General features: G+C 40.3%; 1 protein-coding gene across 2 annotated transcripts in view; it reads right to left on the bottom strand.

The window, feature by feature from the left end:
• SCUBE1 (signal peptide, CUB domain and EGF like domain containing 1) overlaps window positions 1–18,200 on the bottom strand; it is a 159,580-nt gene that overhangs the window by 53,016 nt on the left and 88,364 nt on the right. For both annotated transcript variants that reach the window (XM_064166000.1, XM_064166001.1), the window contains one exon: window positions 5,814–5,930. In XM_064166000.1, coding sequence (XP_064022070.1) covers window positions 5,814–5,930 — 117 coding nt within the window. The remainder of the gene's footprint in view (window positions 1–5,813; window positions 5,931–18,200) is intronic.

Here is an 18,200-nt window from a genome sequence, read left to right as displayed (position 1 = left end):
AACCTGAAACTTCTGGTGTTCCTTTCTTTAAAAAGAAACAGAAAAAAAAAAACCAAAGAGGATATGTTTTCAATTTCATATGAAGTGATTTCAACAGACGAGATGCAGTTCAAAAAGCTTTAGTCAATTTAATCCAATTTAGAGAAAAAAAACCTTAAACAAATTCTAAGTAATTTCAACTAATGGAATGATGGAGTGAATCATAACTGTTCACAGATATTCTGTAGCCAGGAAATGAAGCCAAATTGGCCAGCTAAACTGTTCATTGTGAGGTTTTCACTTAGTGTTAGTGTGTTCTGAATGAAAAGAGAGGAAAGCCTCCAGTATCTGAGTCATATTCTTGTACCAAACCGATGGTAAGCACTGATTTTAAACAATTGATTTAATGAAACCTTTCAGTTCATATTTATGACATATTTTGCTTCACTGAAACTCATCCTTGTACTAAACTTGTTCCTCACAGAAACAATTCTGGTTTAATTAATGTTCAGCCTTTCATGGGTTTTTGGTACTAAAACCCAACATAAAGTGCATTTTTCTGCTGTAACAGACTGCAATTAAGAAACATAAAAAAGAGCAGTTACTATGTCAACATAATAAAGCCAATGCAAAAATTCCCTTTTGTTTCCATAAACTTTGATTCAGTCTTTTGGCTGAAATTGTTCTAAAGTCTCTGTGTTCCCTCTCTCCTTTTCTAGATTGGTGAGTGATAAGGAGGGTTAAAGAGTTGAGGTGCTGGATGAACCCTTCAAGACTAAGGCATTTCTGGTGCACAGTCAAGTATTTAAGCACGTAAGTGCCACATTTCTTTGCTGCATCGGAATGCACAAGGATGGGAGCTTGTTTCAAGGAAGTAGGGAGCACACCACATTGCTGGGTAACCATGACAATGAGACAGCAGGAAGAAGATATGTTTGCCTAAACAGCATCCAGCCACATAACCCCAGTGTAACACTGCTCTAGTTAAACAATATGCCAGAAGGCTAAGAAGGGCTTACTTAGTTTTGCACAGCAAATAACATGCCCCATTTTGCACCCCAAGGTGCAGGTACCCTTCTGTCTCCTAAATGCATGTCCACGAGATCACCTGGGTTTGGCAAAGATTTACTCATGCAAATGAATTTGTACTGCTGTATTTAGCCACCAGTGGCAGATTATCAATGTAGCATTGCTACTAAACCAACTAATGTGTTAACCCAGCTGAGTATCTACCTCCTCAATATCCCCATCAAGCTCAGCTATGAAAATGATACAAAATGGGAAGTTAAGCTACGAGCAATACACCTCTTGCTATAACAGAACATGCATCAGGCACTACATTTTCAGGTGGTACTTTATGAATGTTTATGGAGAAGCCCTATTTGAGATGTGGCTTTTGCTCCATGACTCTTAGAAATCCAGTTATGCTTATCTTCTGCATAGAAATTATATTTGCTCTGCCATTTGACTTTAGGAGCTCAGCAAGTGCTGCACCCTTCACAGTTCCACTATGTCTATGTGTATGGTGCTAGGAAGCTGCATTATCCTGGAGCACAAGAGTGCCTCGGCTGCACAGCTTCATTGTTAAATACCTGAGGCAGAGATAGAGCACATCAGACACAGGGTCTTAAAGTTTACACCATTTCAGAAGCCTGTGGCCCTCCCTCTTGCTTTACTTAATTGGAGAACCCACAGAGAGAGGCCCTGTCTCTCTCAGATGTCTTTGCTGTCCTTCCCAGTCCTTCTCTACTGTAAGTCCTGGAAGAAGAACGTTCCCTTGCTCAGCTTGTCTCCCTCAGACAGATGAACCCTTTACTGTTTGATCCAGTTTGGCAGCTGGATTTAAACAATCTTCAGGAATCTGTGCTAAATCTAATGTAGCCTGACTTCACTCCTCTTGGTTGCCACAAGTATTTTGCACGTTAGTCTCCTGCTTTATCAGCTATGTAAATTATATTTAATTAAAATGCTAAACTGATGAATCTTCTCATCAAGGGCAGAACACATCTGGATGCCTGGAAAGGGTAGTCTGCAGGATGGTTGCACAGAAACCAAAAAACAGTAGAGCTAGGGAGCTCCTGATATGCTCAATAGGGAGGATATTAAAAAGTGGCTAGGAAGCAGTGAACAAAAAGCATCCTGGGACACTATGTCTTCTAATTTTCTGACTCCTTCTCTGCTGCATTGCCTGACTTCTGGGGGATGACTTGGTGGGCATTTCAGGAAATGAACTGCACTGTTTTGTCATGTGTAGCACAACAACAGAAAGTATCAAATGAAGTGGGCATCAAGCTGAGAGCACTCTGTCACAGTGTCAAGAGAAATGAAATTAATTAGAAGGAGAGTAGGTAACTCTGTCTGGGATGTATCTCTTCTCTTAGCTGACAAAATCTTCCATGGTTTGGCTTATCAAGATCCAAGTTGATAGGAAAGATGGAAGAGAAAAAAAGGAACATTCTCCACTACATGCAAACTCAGCTGAAGCAACACTTAAGATTGTAACTGACTTTTAAAGAGCAGCAAAATGCTAATGGATCTTTATCCCAGCCAGAATGGCACATCTAAAAGTTCCTCTAACTAAACCACAGATAACCCTTTCACTCTTACTGCACTATGAAATCAGGTAAGCAATATATAAAAGGGAGAAAGAATCAGAGATAAACCAGAATTTTTTCAGCTTCTAGAAACCAGACCAATCTTCCACTAGAGTACTCTTCCTACTGGCCATGCATTTACCTGTACATATTCTGTGTTAAAACTTTCACCACAACAATTTTTTCCTACCCATTTTATTGACATTTGATGTAAACCAGACTGCATTCTGCATTAAAAGGAGCTTGATTCTTTGAGGTACAATAAACTCTCGTTTCCCATTGAGGTTTTGATGCGAAACTGCTGAAGGTACATCCCTTGTACCTGAGAATTGCTTTCCCCAGGAAGTGCTTCACAGAGAGAGTGATTTGCCATTAGGATGGGCTGCCCAGGGAGGTGGTGGAGTCAGCATCCCTGGAGGTGTTCAAGAAAAGACTGGATGAGGCATTTAGTGCCATGGTCTAGATGACTGGCTAGGGCTGGATGCTAGGTTGGACTGGATGAGCTTGGAGGACTCTTCCAACCTGGTTGATTCTATGATTCCATGATACATTGGGAAATGGACAGGAAAAATGTCAGAGTTTCAGTCCTGACTCAGTTTTGGACTGTGACTTGAATCCATCCCAGTCTTTGTGACTGAATCTTAGAATATGCAATATGCTACTTCAAAGTGTAGAACAATTAGTAACATTTAATAGGGGTCTTTGGGCCATCCTTTGGCAAATAAAGCATGTGCACACAGAGTTTTAAAACCTGCTTTTCCTTTTGTGTGTATACTTGCCTCCTTTTCTTTTTTACCCTATACTAAACTGTTAACAAAATTCCAAAGTACTAAACAAAACCCTGTGAACACTTTGGACAGCAAACTTTTTTTCCCCATTATGTGTCTATACAATGACTTAAAAAAAAAAAAAAAAAAGACTAGTTCTGATTTTTGAACAAAACCATACAGGAATTTCTGGGTTGTGGAAAAATATTGGGTTTTTTTAGATTTCATTACTCTAAAAAGTGAAGATGTTCTTTAATTCAGGTGATTCTTTTGTGAAAACCAAGGAAGAAAAGTGGCAATAGGTCTTCATGAAATATCAGCAAGATACAAGTGCACCACTGAGGCAATCACCTACAGGTGAGCCAAAATCACATATTAGAAAAGATCACACAACCTTCACCACGGAGTACTCAAAAGTTCAATGTTCCTTTGAGTCTTATTTAAGCCTCTTCAATATAACCACATAATTTCAAATAGTAGCTGTACTATGTAAAATGTCCTAGAGAGAAAGATGCCAAAATGGACTGAAAAATCACACAGTATCACAGTATTATTAGGATTGGAAGAGACCTCACAGATCATCAAGTCCAATCCTTTACCACAGAGCTCAAGGCTAGACCATGGCACCAAGTGTCACATCCAACCTTGCCTTGAACAGCCCCAGGGACGGCGACTCCACCACCTCCCCGGGCAGCCCATTCCAGTGTCCAATGACTCTCTCAGTGAAGAACTTTCTCCTCACCTCCAGCCTAAATTTCCCCTGGCATAGCTTGAGGCTGTGTCCTCTCGTTCTGGTGCTGGCCACCTGAGAGAAGAGAGCAACCTCCCCCTGGCCACAACCACCCCTCAGGTAGTTGTAGACAGCAAGAAGGTCACCCCTGAGCCTCCTCTTCTGCAGGCTGCACACCCCCAGCTCCCTCAGCCTCTCCTCACCAGCTTTGTCGCTTAGAGCTTTGGTATTTGCTTTGAGGATCTCTTGAGTATTTAATTTTGTCTGTAGCACTAATTATAGACTTGACTATTATATAAATACTGTTTCATATTAGTTCTGTGGCTAAACTCTTGAATTTAGAATTAATGCTTTTTCCTGATGCAGTTGCAGTAATAAACATTTTGATCAAGTCTGAGTGTATGCTGCAGTATTAAAATGCCACCTTTTCAACCACTGTTACTGTTCTGCTATGGTTTAGCTAGTTTGCCTGTAAAAAAGATTTATTTTTATGTGGTTTGAACTGAAATGACTAATTTTTGATGTGTGCTTACTCTTATCTATTAACATTGTGTGCAGTGTCAGTGTAAATGTTTTATTTTCAAGTAAACAAGCAAATGGACTGTTAATTCTGTAACACTATCAGGAGCATGCCCAAGGACTGGGATTTTTTCAGACTGGAAGAAGAGGAAACCACACATTTTCTGTTTATTTTTGTGGCTTTTACTATTTTAAGTAACATCAAACCCTGGACTGAAGATATTCTGATATTTCTGGTTACTCTGAAGGAAAAAGGTCCCAGTAGTTTCTTAGCAAGTTAAGTCAACTTATGTTACAATGCTGAGTGACAAAAAAGTACTCTCTGTGAGAAGACTGCATTTTATGTCCACCTGGATGCCCACCATCAAGTCTCTTCCAATGGTACTCAAAAGAAATACATGGGAAGACAGGAAAATGGTTGATGAAAGGTGCAGTCCTACTAATATGTATCCAAAACTACTTGTGTGCAAAATGCCATTGAGTGTGATTCTGCAGGGATATTTGAGCACTAACCCTGTCTCCTTAACTGAGACCAGATGTCGACAGCGATATTAGATGCTCTTTTCCCTCTTCCTTGACCTCTGCTTTACAGCACTCATGAAGGACAAAATGCCGAGGATCTTGTGCTGCCTTTGGATCAGTGAAATCTGAGCATCAGCTGATTTAGACCCATGCACTAGTAAATGTTATTTTGGTTTTCCTTTGTAGCTGGCTACTTATGTTTTGAAGGGACAGAAATGGACAGTTGTCTGGAGTTCTGTGAGCAATACCTCTGCATCTTTTGCTTGGTTTCACTTAGTAATAACCAAATGATTATCTGCAGATAACAAAGTAGTGGTTGAGAAATTTGCCTTGCTGTTTGAATAGACAAATCTAGATACCATTAGATGGCTGAACCTCTACAAGAGCATCAGACTATCATTTGAAACTGAAAGCTTTTTGCAGCCTGGAGTTGTTCCTCTACAACTCTGGCCAGTTTGAAATGGTTTCATCTCTGTACCTCACTTCTCTGAAGCAATAAACTCCTCCAATAAATAGAGAGAAAAAATGGTTGAAATAGGTAAATACAGAAAAAATAGGAAAGGAGAAAGCTAATGAACTAATTGTGATCACTGTGCCAGCATTGCCTTAACTTACCAGCACTGATTTAATAACTGAATATTTACAACTTGTACTGGTACTGCTAAAGGCAAATGATGCATTGCAAAGCAAACAGAAGCTGACCTTTGCATGTTTTCCCATCAGGCTGCAGGGTAAATCCAACTGGGCAACTGCATCGTACCCCGGTCGCAGTATCCTTGCAAGTCCGATCACATCCTCCATTATTGACAGCACATGTTTCTGCAGAAGAAAAAAGAAAGAGAGAGAGAGAAAGGGAGAAAGGGAGTGGAATGAAATGTTCTGGGGGAGGGGAGAGGCACCAACTCTTTGGGGTAATATTATGATGTTATGAAAGCAATCTAAGTTTAAGTAAGCCAACTCAAGCAAGCTCTCAAGGTCATCAGGGCCCACATAGTGGTTCTCTCCCCCCTCCTCCCCAATCAGTGTTTGTATTGATTTTATTGAGTTAGTGCTTGTGAACTGTCTTAGACAATAGGATGGGTTATTACATATGAAACAAGTTTAAAGAGAAAAAAAAAGTGATTGCTTTTAAAAGCAGAACCAAACATTCAGTCTGTTTCGTATCAGTCAGTGTCTCGCCAAGGCTTTTTAAGGCTCATTTTTTACAATCATCTTGCAGGCATAATGAACTTTAAAAAGCAGCAGAAAGCAAAGCAGAGTGCTAGACCTGGAACTGCAAATTTAAAATCCTTAGTTAAGAAAGAGTTAATGGAAAATGAACTACATATATCACTTTGACAAGAATCTACATGCCCAATCTGTTCTTACTGAACTACAAGGAAAAGGCATCTGGGTTTTGTCCACTTAAAGCTTTTTGCAAATTGAAAGGAGTTTGGAGTGGGTGGGAGGGCATAATTGAGGTCACTGAACCCATTCCAAGCTGTGTCATTGAAATTTCCCAGTGCTTGTAGTAGGTAGAAGGGTGGCTGGGCAAATATAGGCAAGAGAAGGCTGCAATGGGTTTGAGTTTTTGCAATATTGAGACATGACTGCTAGGTACCAGTACATTAAAAAACAACAACAACAAACAATCTTCATCACAGAGAAAGCAAAAACCCCTCCCTCAATGCCAGTATTTTCTGCTAGTTGTTTGTGCCCACGTGCACACCATCCACATGCATACACACACATACCTACACACATCCATAAAACAGATAAAAGGCAAGTGAAATGATTAACTTTGCTTTGATCCAGAGAGTAGAGTAGATGTAAGGATGCCAATTTACCACATTAGTCTGAACTGTGCATTTGTCTGTAAAGTATTTACTTCAGAGAGCAAGGCCATTTAATAGTATCTTTTTCAGTTGCTCTGGCTTTGATTAAATTAAAGTAACCCCCTGCCCCCCAAGACTGCCTTTATTCTACTCAGCTCACCTCATTCTGGCTTTCCCTATAGAGGCTTTGTCATTACTTACTTAGATTTACAGACTCCTATTGCTGAATATTCACAGCCTGTGTTACAATTGTACCCTGCGGACAAGGTCTGACAATAATCTATAGGATATGCTAATCAGGAGTTGCCTTAGAACAGTACATTGATCAAAAATTATTTACACAGAACAGAAGAGGCTTTATCTTTCAACTGAATAGTACTAAAAGATTTTTATTTTGAAGTTCCCTCAAGGTGAACTTGGCTGGCCCTTTGGAGGGACTCTGCTGCTTCAAAATAAGAGAGAGAAAGTGTAACTTTGCACTCTGCATCAGTAGTGGAATAAGCTGTTGGCACTTAGGAACAAACTGAAAGCAGAGGTTTAGGATATCCATGCATTAAGAGCAAAGGGACAGAACTCCACTGTCCATATACATTCACATATGCTCTCCCAATCAGGTTCCAAAACATCACATAGAAAAGCAAAGGATTTGCATCTAAGTGGCAGGAAGCACTGCTAACTAGCAGAGTGACAGGTTGTTTTCTGGCTCCTTTCTGAAAAGGGAGCTAAGTCTGCAACTCCTGATTTTCAGGAGGAGTTCTTGGCTTACCTTTGGTATGACTTCCAGGCCATGAACTGTTTAGGTAATAGAGTTCTGATTTTCATTTCCCCCTCTGGGAAGGTACTGCTATTTGAAGAGTTCTTCTGTAAATGACATCTGCCTGCCTCTGCATGTGTGTGTTTGTGTGCTCACATGCCAACATATAAAATGATTTTATGTTTCAGAGAATGAAAAAGAATTTAAGTTAATTGAACATTCTTTTACTTGGGTATCATTTAATGGCAGGATGACTCCCCAGAAGGAAAGGTTGGGAGGTGCAGACTTGGCACGACACTGTAAATCTTAGCATTAGCAGATGAATTGACCTACGAACAGTCCTTCATTGCAGTTCATCAACACAAGATGAACATAAGGAGCAATACTGCTGCTTTCTGGATGGCATCCAGTGAAAATGAATAGACACAACAGTTATTTTTTTTCCTGTGGTATGGATGATTGGATCTATAGGATAAGAGTCACGTAGTGAACAAGAGCTATTTCAATGTATAATTAAATGCAGTCAAGACACTTTCTCTTATTTCCTTAGAAAACCAAACCTAAAAGGATGAACAACCTTCAACTTTCCTCACAACTCTGATTTTAGCACACGATGAACTTGGAGAGAATCAAAATCCAAGTGTGCAAGAGGTCATCTGACAACACATCTAATATTTTGGATAATTGAAGGGATGCACTGATGAAATTCCTTAAGCTCAAGGTTATGAGAAAATAGTGGTAAAAGAAAGTGACCATGAATAGCAGAATGTGGGAAAGAAGTATGAGGAACTCCATCAAATAGAATAGATGAGGCCTCTATATACAACAGAAATTGATGAGTGTCACACCCTGTGTTTCAGTTAGAAATTAGTTTGACTCATTCTTCACTGCTATCAAACCTTAGTATGTATTTGAAATGAAAATAGGAGTTTCAAGCTCTCAAACAAAGAGCAGAAAGAAATTACTTATTTCTAGGCTATCATGTTGGAATAACTATACTTATATGGAAGGAAAAGAAGGGGTGTTTGAATTTCAGTTCAGATCTTCATGGTCAAACTAAACCTACAGCCTATTTTCCACTCTTATTTTTCCTTCTGTGAAAGGTAGCCTCAGCATATTTATTATTATTATTTTGGTGAGGTTTTTCATTTGTTTGTTCCAGAATTCTTAGCACATTTCTGTTGTTGATGAGGGATGGGAAAAAAACCTGGAAGATACAAATGAAATAGTGTCATGTATCTGACCTTGAGATTCCTTCTGCATTATGATAAAGCTCATCATCTGAAACGATTGGAATTCACTGTGAATTTCATAGAATCATAGAATGCACTGGGTTGAAAGGGACCTCTAGAGGTCATCTAGCCCAACCCTCCTGCAGTAAGCAGAGACATCCCCAACTAGCTGCTCAGGGCCTCATCAAGTTTGATCTTGAATGTCTTCAGGGATGGGGCCTCCACCATATCCCTGGGCAACCTGTTCTAGTATTTCACTACCCTCATTGTAAAGAATTTCTTCTTAAATGTCTAACCAAAATCTACCTTGCTCCAGTTTAAACCCATTGTCCCTCATTCTATCACCACAAGCCCTCCTAAACAGTCCCTCCCCAGCCTTCAGATATTGAAATGCTGCTATAAGGTCTCCCTGGAGCCTTCTCTTCTCCAGGCTGAACAACCCAACTCTCACAGCCTGTCTTTGTAGGAGAAGTGCTCCTTGCCTTTGATCGTCTTCTTTGGACCCTCTCCAGCAGGTCCAGGTTCTTCCTGTGCTGAGGACTCCAGAGATGGAGACAGTATTCCAGGTGAGGTCTCGCCAGAGCAGAGAGGCAGAATCACCTTTCTCTCTGGCCATGCTTCTTTTGGTGCAGCCCAGGCTATGGTTTACCATCTGGTCTGCAAGTGCACACTGCTGGCTCATGTCCAGTTTCTCATCCATCAGTATCCCCAAGTCCTGCAGGACTGCTCTTAATCTCATCATTCTCTAGCCTGTACTGATAATGAGGATTGCCCTGACCCACATACAAGACCTTGTGCTTCACTTTATTGAACCTCATGAGGGTCACCTGAGCCCACTTTTCCAGCCTGTCTAGGTCCCTCTAGATGGCATCCCATCCCTCAGTCTTATCAATTGCACTAGTCAAACTTTCTGAGAGTTCACTCAATTTTGCCCTTGATATCATTGATGAAGATATTCAACAGCACTGGTCCTAATACAGACCCCTGAGGGAGACCACTTGTCCTGTGTCTCTATGTGGACATCGACTTAAAGTGATGGTTGCAGCCCCACCTACATCCTTCATGAATTCCCATCAGAAAATTTAGACAGAAACAAGGGTCTAAAGGAAAGGACATCTAGACCTAGCAGTTAGATAATGATTGGACTTGATCTTGAAGGTCTTTTCCAACCAAAGAGATTATATAATTCTTTTTACACAAGACAGTCTGGCATGGCTTACATTGTGTTCTTCCTCTGCAACCTCCCAATTCAGGAATGATTTCTCATGTATCTGCATCCTGGGTCTATAGTCAAGAAGTGACCAAAACCATTATCAACATGCTATACCTATAGCTTACACAATGAGGATATTTCTGGTTTTAACAATAGTCTATTGCACTGTGGAACATGTGCTGCTTCTGGATATTAAAAGAGCCTATTAAAAAGCACAAGCTTGAGCTATCAATCTTTCAGCACTGGATCAGGAATGACTAAGTTACCAGGTGAAGTTACGTGAGTATTCATTCAGCCCTTTAATATGTCACTCCAGCACCTGCAGAGTTTAGCAGTGCAAGAGCAGTTCTCCAAGTTCTAGTTCTGAAGTCTTTGAAGTCCGACAGAATCTCTGCCAGGTGGTAGCAGAGCCTGGTCACTTTCTTAGAAGACTGACATCAGAAAAGATTTATTTGTTTTTGAATACTGCTAAATGCTTGAAACTCTGAAGATATGCCATGGCTTGGGAACATTTCCAAAACCCTGAATTTCAGCTTATTTTGTGAAACAGGTAAACACAGCGATTCAAAATGTAAGCTGCTGTTCAAATTTGGGCTTAGAAATAGTCAATTGTTTCATAAAGCCACTGAAAACTTGTCTTGAAGACATCTGTCTCCAAACTCCACCTCCAATTTTTGTGACTTTATGATTGAAGAAACAAGATATAATGTTATGGATATTGATAAAAAATCCAGCAAATATTGGAGTCTTTATTATTCACTTTGAAAGTCTGGGTTAATTTGAACTAAGATTCAAAGCATATTACAAGAACTGAAATACAGTGCAAATGAAGGACAAAATGATACAGGTCTATGGGACTAGAAGGGATACATCCATATCCTTGTATCACTGTATGAGCATACAATAATATGTCTCAGCAAGGCAACTCTCTAATCTTTGACAAGACATGAGGACACGGTAGGCTTCCTGACGACTGGAGAATGTAAACATGAAGCAAAGCAAGAGAGGACATCAGAGGAACTACTGGTCAGCCCTCACAGGTTTATGGAGCAAACCATTCTGCAAGCCATCTGCAAGCAGATAGAAAACAAGAAGATGATTTGGAATGGCCAGCATCAACCTGCTGAGGGAAAATCACATCTGATTAACCAAAATGCCTTCTACAATGATATCACTTACACTGTTGAGAAGGGGAGTGGGCAATACACTGGAGAGCCAGGCTGCTGGTATTCAGAGGGGACTTCACAGATTGGAAAAAGTGCCCTGAGGAAACATGATAAGCTCCACTGAAGGGAAAGAATGGAATAATCCCATGCAACAGGACTTAGTCTTAGAACTTAGAACAAGAGTCTTAGAACTGACTGGTGAGAAAGCAGTACTGGAGGAAAACCTGGGGTCCGTGGTGAACAAGTCGAATAAAAGTCAGGAGCATTTTCTCAAGGCAAAGAAGGTCAACAACATCCTGGTTTGTATTAAAAAGAGCAGCATGACTCGAGTGACATGAAAGTGGATTCAGTAACAAGATTACATTTAGGGTGCTAGGGCACATGAAGAGGTGGAGAAGCTGAGAGCTGTTCAGCCTTAACAAGAGAATGGTCAGAGGTGATCTTTTTTCTGTCTACAGCTACCTAATGGAGCAGTATTAATAAGACACAGTGAGAGTTTTCATGGAGGTGTACCAGAAGAGGCAAGAAATGTAAGTTAAAATATGAGAAATTCCACCTTGATGTAGGTAAAAATTTGCAGTGTGTGCCCTCATTCCTCACTGGTTAATACTAATCAGTAACTGCTTTAAAGGTAATTGCTGTTGGAAACTTGGAGAAGTAGGTTTGTAAATTTAAAAGGCCACGGAGGTCATTAATACTGTTCAAAGGCACAAATCTGGGCAATATCTGAGAAGGGAGAAGATGACATAGCAGTTCTCCAAAACAAAGATGTTTTCTAAGTTTCCCAAATTTCTCTAAACCATTTAGGCTGACATGCTAAGCAGTAACTACTCATGAAAGGACGACTTGGAAAAGGAAAAATGCATTTTTTCCCCTTCCCAGCTCCTGTGATCAGCCCAGCAATAACACTGACCATAGGGCAAGTTAATCAAGAATCAATCTGCTCTTCTTTTGGAATTCATTTGCAGTAGCTTAAAGCTCTCTGGATTCAGCAGAAATGGGTGCTTGAGCTTAGCTCCCCAAACATATTAGAGAAGCTTATTTTGAGCCAGTTTTTATGCCAGCCAAAGAGTGCTTCCTCATGGAGCATTTTAGGCCTGTGAATTTCAAGTAGCTATTGGGTCCTAACAAGTAGATTATAGCCCAAGCAAAGTTCTGGGTAATAATATTCAGAGGGTAATTGTATCTATTTCTACACTTGGTCTGAATTTTGCACAAGATCTAAACACAGTATCTTATGCTCAGAATAACTGTTTTAAATTCAGGGCTCCAAGGCTGCAAGTAGAGTGGCAGCTTTAAAGCAGTCACTGTTTTGGTCAGTGCAGCTAAGAGGTAGGGTTACCTAAGGCCATTTTTTGTCAGTGAGGTACCTGTGAAGCAATATTAACTGGCAAATGGAGTGGCAGAAAGGAGTAAACTACTAGCAAGCTCTGTTCCTTACCAGATGTGCTACAACAAAAGTTGTAAACTACTACTATGCCTGAACCAGGCTATAATCTGCTTATCTACCCTAAACAGACCAAAATTAGTAGAGCTGTTTGTGTGTGCTGGGTTTATATTCCTAGGTTAGATTTCATAGGAAACTGACAGGATTTGAGTGATTCTCTTAGGAGGGAAAAATGTACACAGTCATGATTGTTTTACTTTGAGAAGGTCTAATTTTAAATCATTAGTTGCTGTAATCTGCAATTATTCTTTACAGGGTTCTCAAACACTGGAACAGGCTCTCCAGGGAGACAGCTGAATCCCTGCAGGGTTTTGAAAGAGGTAGAGATGTGGTGCTGAAGGACATGCTTTAACATCAGACTTAGATGTTAGATAATGGTTGGACCTGATAGTCTTAAAAATATCTTCCATCTGAAACAGTTCTATGATCACTTTAGCATTTTGGAGCCCTCATAAGGACCAACACCAGGGAGTCCATTGTGACAGCTATTATTAAGACACAATAATGACAGAGGGGTAATGTTAAGGTATTAGAGCAGCTCTATGTGAGGGCCAGGTCATACTCAGCTGAGTGGCACTGGGTCCCTCACCTTAAAGAATGCTGAACTCAGTTTAATACAAAAAAGGTTTGGAATCAAATTAGCTCCTAACTTGTATTTCATGTCCTCTCACACATGAAAACAGCCTTTGCTCAGTCTGGCTCAAAGATAGCCTGTGCTGACATCTCATCTGTTTCCTTCATGTTGTTGTAGCACAATCTTCAGCAAACACAGCTCTTCCTGACTTCCAGGTGTGCCAAATTTTTGCACAGTGCAGTCCTTCTCTTAATATGCATGCTATGTAGAACAGTCCTGCAGCAATAAGTTCAGCTCTACTGACAGCACTGCTGCATGCAGGTGAACTGCATGCCCAGGCCTAACAACAAAGACTATCTCATTTGATTAAAAAAAACACCTCAAATTTTGACCAAAATTGCACAAGTTCTCAAAAGTTGAAGCTTTGGAGAGATTAAAATTTAACTCAGGAAAGGCAGTTTTTAAATACAAAACTCTGTTGATGGCACAAATGAGTTTGCCTGCAAGTTAGTGGCAATCTGTAGTATAAGTAAGATAAAGAATACAAGATAAGACTGCTGCTGCCATCCATAAACTAATTTTACTGCAAGCAAGGGTACATGTGGTATATGGCATGAGAAGGACACAAAGGAGGGTCCAAAGGACAACAAGTCCAAGGAGAAACTAAACACACAACTAAAATATTTGAATTTTCAGTTAAGGGAGAGCTGTTATTCTCATGCAAATGATGCTCTGTGATGCCGAAAGGATAGAGAAAGAGCATTCAGGAGAGTATAATGAAAGAAACAAATAGCTGTGAACAGATGAAGGAGAAACTGAAAGAGCTTCGTATTCAGGGTATGAAAAAAGGTGAGACAGAAAGGGTAACTTGCAGGATGTGGAATTCTTCCCTCCGTTATGCTTGTCTCCTCATTTCCTTGCAATTTCATGATTGGTAGAATTTTATTTACATGAAAATAGGATGAGAGCTCTACTACCACATGCGGAATGTGTGAAGAAATGACTAGGTGAACCTTACACTGAATCACGAATCCCACAGCTCCCATTTCAGAAAGGTTCAAGCATGTCACTTGATAGATTGCATCAGGTGTTTTATAAGCACCAGATGAGTCCAGCCCAGGCCCTTAAAAATTGCGCTAAGGGTTGTGGCTGTGGGGTGATTTCTAAACGAGAAGCTGCATTTAAGAAAACCTGAAATACTCTGGACGTTACAAAGGAGCATTATCTTCTGACCTTGGACAAATCCTTTCATTTAACAGGGAAAAGAAAACAATGGAAGGTATTGGTAGGAATTCTGGCTAAGGCCAGAGTCTTTATCATTAGCAAAGAAATGAAGAGAAGGGATTTTTACAGGAAATGGCACACCATTCACAAACTCACATGAATAAAAGTGATGATAACTCAAGATGAGAGAATCTCCCTTGGGGGAGAGAGAATGCATGAATGACCTCACGGATCCCTTCCCCTTGTTTTTTATGATTTCACACAGCAAAGCAAAACTGACAGAAAGAGTTAAAGTGAGATCTTGGTTTCACAGTCAGTAACTGAGTTGGAGATCCTCCTGGCAATATGCCTGTTAATAATATGTTTTAAATGCTTTACTGATTAAAGCAGAAAAAGGTTGTGATGCATACGGAGCAGGATACTTGGCTTTCTGACAGTGAGCATTTCTAAGTCAAATAAAAGCCATTCAGAGAAAGAAAGACATTTTTAAACTAATTTGAAAGACTCCTAGAAGGCAGTGTAACAAAGGTAGGAACTGAAGTACATCTTGAAAGGCTGCTCTTGGCTTAAAGCGACCCTTGCTAGGCAGGAACTATGACAGAAGTTAATTGCTTTGGAAAAAGACTTGAAAACAAACACTAGCTTGTCCACCTCTCTGCTCCTCGAGACAGAAAACCATGAGCAGGATCACCTAAAACCTCTCATTCTGTTTTGAAAGAGAACCAAGAATGAAGTCTGCAGAATCCATTTTAAATTCACATTGGAATAAAACAATCTAAGCCTTTCAGAAACTTTCTAATGGAAAACCAGAGCTCATAACTTTCTTTATTCCAACACTTGGTAATTAGGACATTACAGATCATGTTAGAAACCCAGGTCTCATTTTCTATTCTTTCATGTTTATTGAAATTGAAGGACTCCAAGGCCACAATATTGGCCACAAGGGCAGAGCAACTCCATGAGGCAATAATGAGTTAGTCTGACTTCAGAGCCCAACATTTCCCTTGAATGTGTGTGACAAATCACAAGGAAAGGTGCTCAGAATAATTCCCACACATTTCAAATGAACGTTCAAACCAGCTTACTGTGTACCTTCTGTCTCTCGATTCCTGAAGATCACTCCAGGCAAAAGCAGTGTGAAAATCAGCCTCTTCACCAAGCCTACTTTCAAGAAAAATTACAGACTACTGCCAGAAAACCCAGCAGATTAAAGATTTTTTTAATGTAAAGAATGCTTCAGTAAGTTCTACAGCTCCTTCCTGAGCTGCAAAGGGACTAAATCTGGCTCCACCACAGCACCCTGAAATCCAGAAAATGGTGGATTTCTATATGAACTATACAATCATTGCATGTTATAGACAGCAATTCAGGTCAGAAATTTGACTTTGGAGAAGTTATTCACAGTAAACCATCAGATAAAAGATCTTTGAATGACAGAAAGAGTGACTGGGGATTGTTTCCACGCTGCTACAACATCATCTTACACACAGCAGGAGAAAATCACTTCAGAATGGTGGAATCAGTTTGTTTGGAGAAGAGCTTTAAGATCACTGAGTCCAACTGCTATTAAATGCTATCAAGTCTAGTGCTAAACCATGTCCCGCTAGCATCACATCTCTTTGTCCTTTAAACACCTCTAGGGGTGGGGATTCAGCCACCTCCCTGGGGAGACTATTGCAGGGTTAAGAACCCTTTCAGCGAAGAAGTTTCCTGTAATCGTCAAGCTATATCTCTCCTGGCACAACTAGAGGCCGTTTCCTCTCATCCTATCACTTGTTATTCTGGTAATTCTAGTTAACTTTGTGGATTCCATTTTTCTGTATAACCAAGAAAGAGCTCTCTCATCCCTGTTGAAAACAGATTCAAGGAGACTAAGTTCTGAAATTCCTAACCAACAGAACACCAGACTGGAGGCAACATCTTAGGTCAGGCAGGCACAATGAACTAGAAAGTCCACAAGAAGAGTCACTTTCTGGTTAAAAAAACATGAGGCATAACACTCCCTTGCTCTTCTACCAAGCTTATGGTCTTCAGTAGAAAAAACTATAACCCTCAAATCTGCAATGTGTCTTAAGGAGAGGCAGGAGTGAAAAGAAGACTGTGCACTAGAGAAATGAGAAGGTGCTTATCTGTTATTCACATGCACATTCATACAAGGCATAGATTCTTGCAAGACCTGAGATTGTTTTTTAGCCTTAAGACCACACATTTCTGTACCATCAGTTCTCAGTTTTAGAATCCCAGGAATTTCCAGGTGGGCTAGGAGAAATAAGGAGAGGATAGTGGATGACCACATGTGTGTGCATATGGACAATGCATTATTTTCTCTTCACATAATTGTCAATATGAAGTTCACACACTGCGTGTGTGCCCCCTTCAGTTGCTATTTTATGCAAGCTATGTGAAGGAGAAACTTGATTTATCAGAAATAGGAAATGTAGAGGCAAGCTCTGCTATGAGCTACATAACACCTGGAAGCATCTGTGAGTGGCATGTGCAGAACCAAGGACGGTGCTTCACATGGCTGCTCTGCCTTGAACTGCTGGGGAGTATGTTCAACTCACAACTGTGCATTAACAATCAAGCCTGATGCAATCTGTTACCTGTGGTGATAATCTGGCCTGGAAATATCTCGATGTACTTTCCTGCAACTGAGGAAATCAGGTGAGGGGTGCTTCTAAATGATGTCCTCCCAGACAAGTAAGTCAAATATGCTTCAAGTCTGTGGGGAACAGGGTAGTTTAATCCTTAGGTAACTGTGGTTTATGAAGAAGTACCAGAAGAGTGACTATTACGCTCAGATGACTTAAGATATATAAAGATGGATATGATTTTAGGTTCAAATATATAAATCTAATAAAAGAAGGATCAGCCTTAAAATACTAAATCTCTCTTGATGTAATAGATGCTAAAATGTTTGTCTTTGCTGAAAGTGCAGTGAGTCATGACCAAAACATCAAACTGTGGGGATTTTGGGTTTGGTTTTATTTTGTTTTGGTTTTTAATATGATGTGAGCAGCTCATCAAAATCCATTGTAGGCACTGGGATAAAAATCTTCTCAAACAAAAATAGCTTTGACCAGGACAGGATAAACACAGTTACCTTGGCTGATGATTCAAGGTAACTTTAGAAAACACAGGATTGGAAGAAAGATCCAATCAGGAGACAGAGGAAGGACTACTGGCATGTTATGAAAGTGATCAGAAGCAGGATCTACACTTGTGAAGTACAAGTCTGATCTGGCTTTGGCTGTCTGCTGCAATGTTTGAGATTCCCTGGAGCTGGACTGGTAGTGGAAGTACACTTTCCAAATCAAGGCCACATTAAGGGAAGAAAAACAGAAGAAGGAGATGATTCTGTCCCACACAACCCACAGTGGTCATAAGCTAATCCAGGAAAGAAACACTCAGATTGCAATTTCCACAGCTCACATGTGTGATTGCTGCAGAGAGGAAATGGTCTTAGAGGACTACACACTTGGTTCTCCAGGCAGATAGCTGGCTGCTCATTACAAAGAGTTACAAGGCTACTAAAAATGGAAGAGGAAACATTTGCAGCAGTCAAAGCATTCCTGCCACAACAAAGGAACAGGACTAGTGAAAATCCTGCCTTACTTGCTGGTTATGTGCCTTGAATATAGTCAGTCCAAAGCCCTTAAGCCACT

Source organism: Pogoniulus pusillus, chromosome 27 (genome assembly GCF_015220805.1).
Source record: "Pogoniulus pusillus isolate bPogPus1 chromosome 27, bPogPus1.pri, whole genome shotgun sequence".
In the NCBI taxonomy this organism is placed as follows: domain Eukaryota; kingdom Metazoa; phylum Chordata; class Aves; order Piciformes; family Lybiidae; genus Pogoniulus; species Pogoniulus pusillus.
Note: the sequence above shows the minus strand (reverse complement) of the source record. Positions and strands in the feature narration are given on the sequence as shown.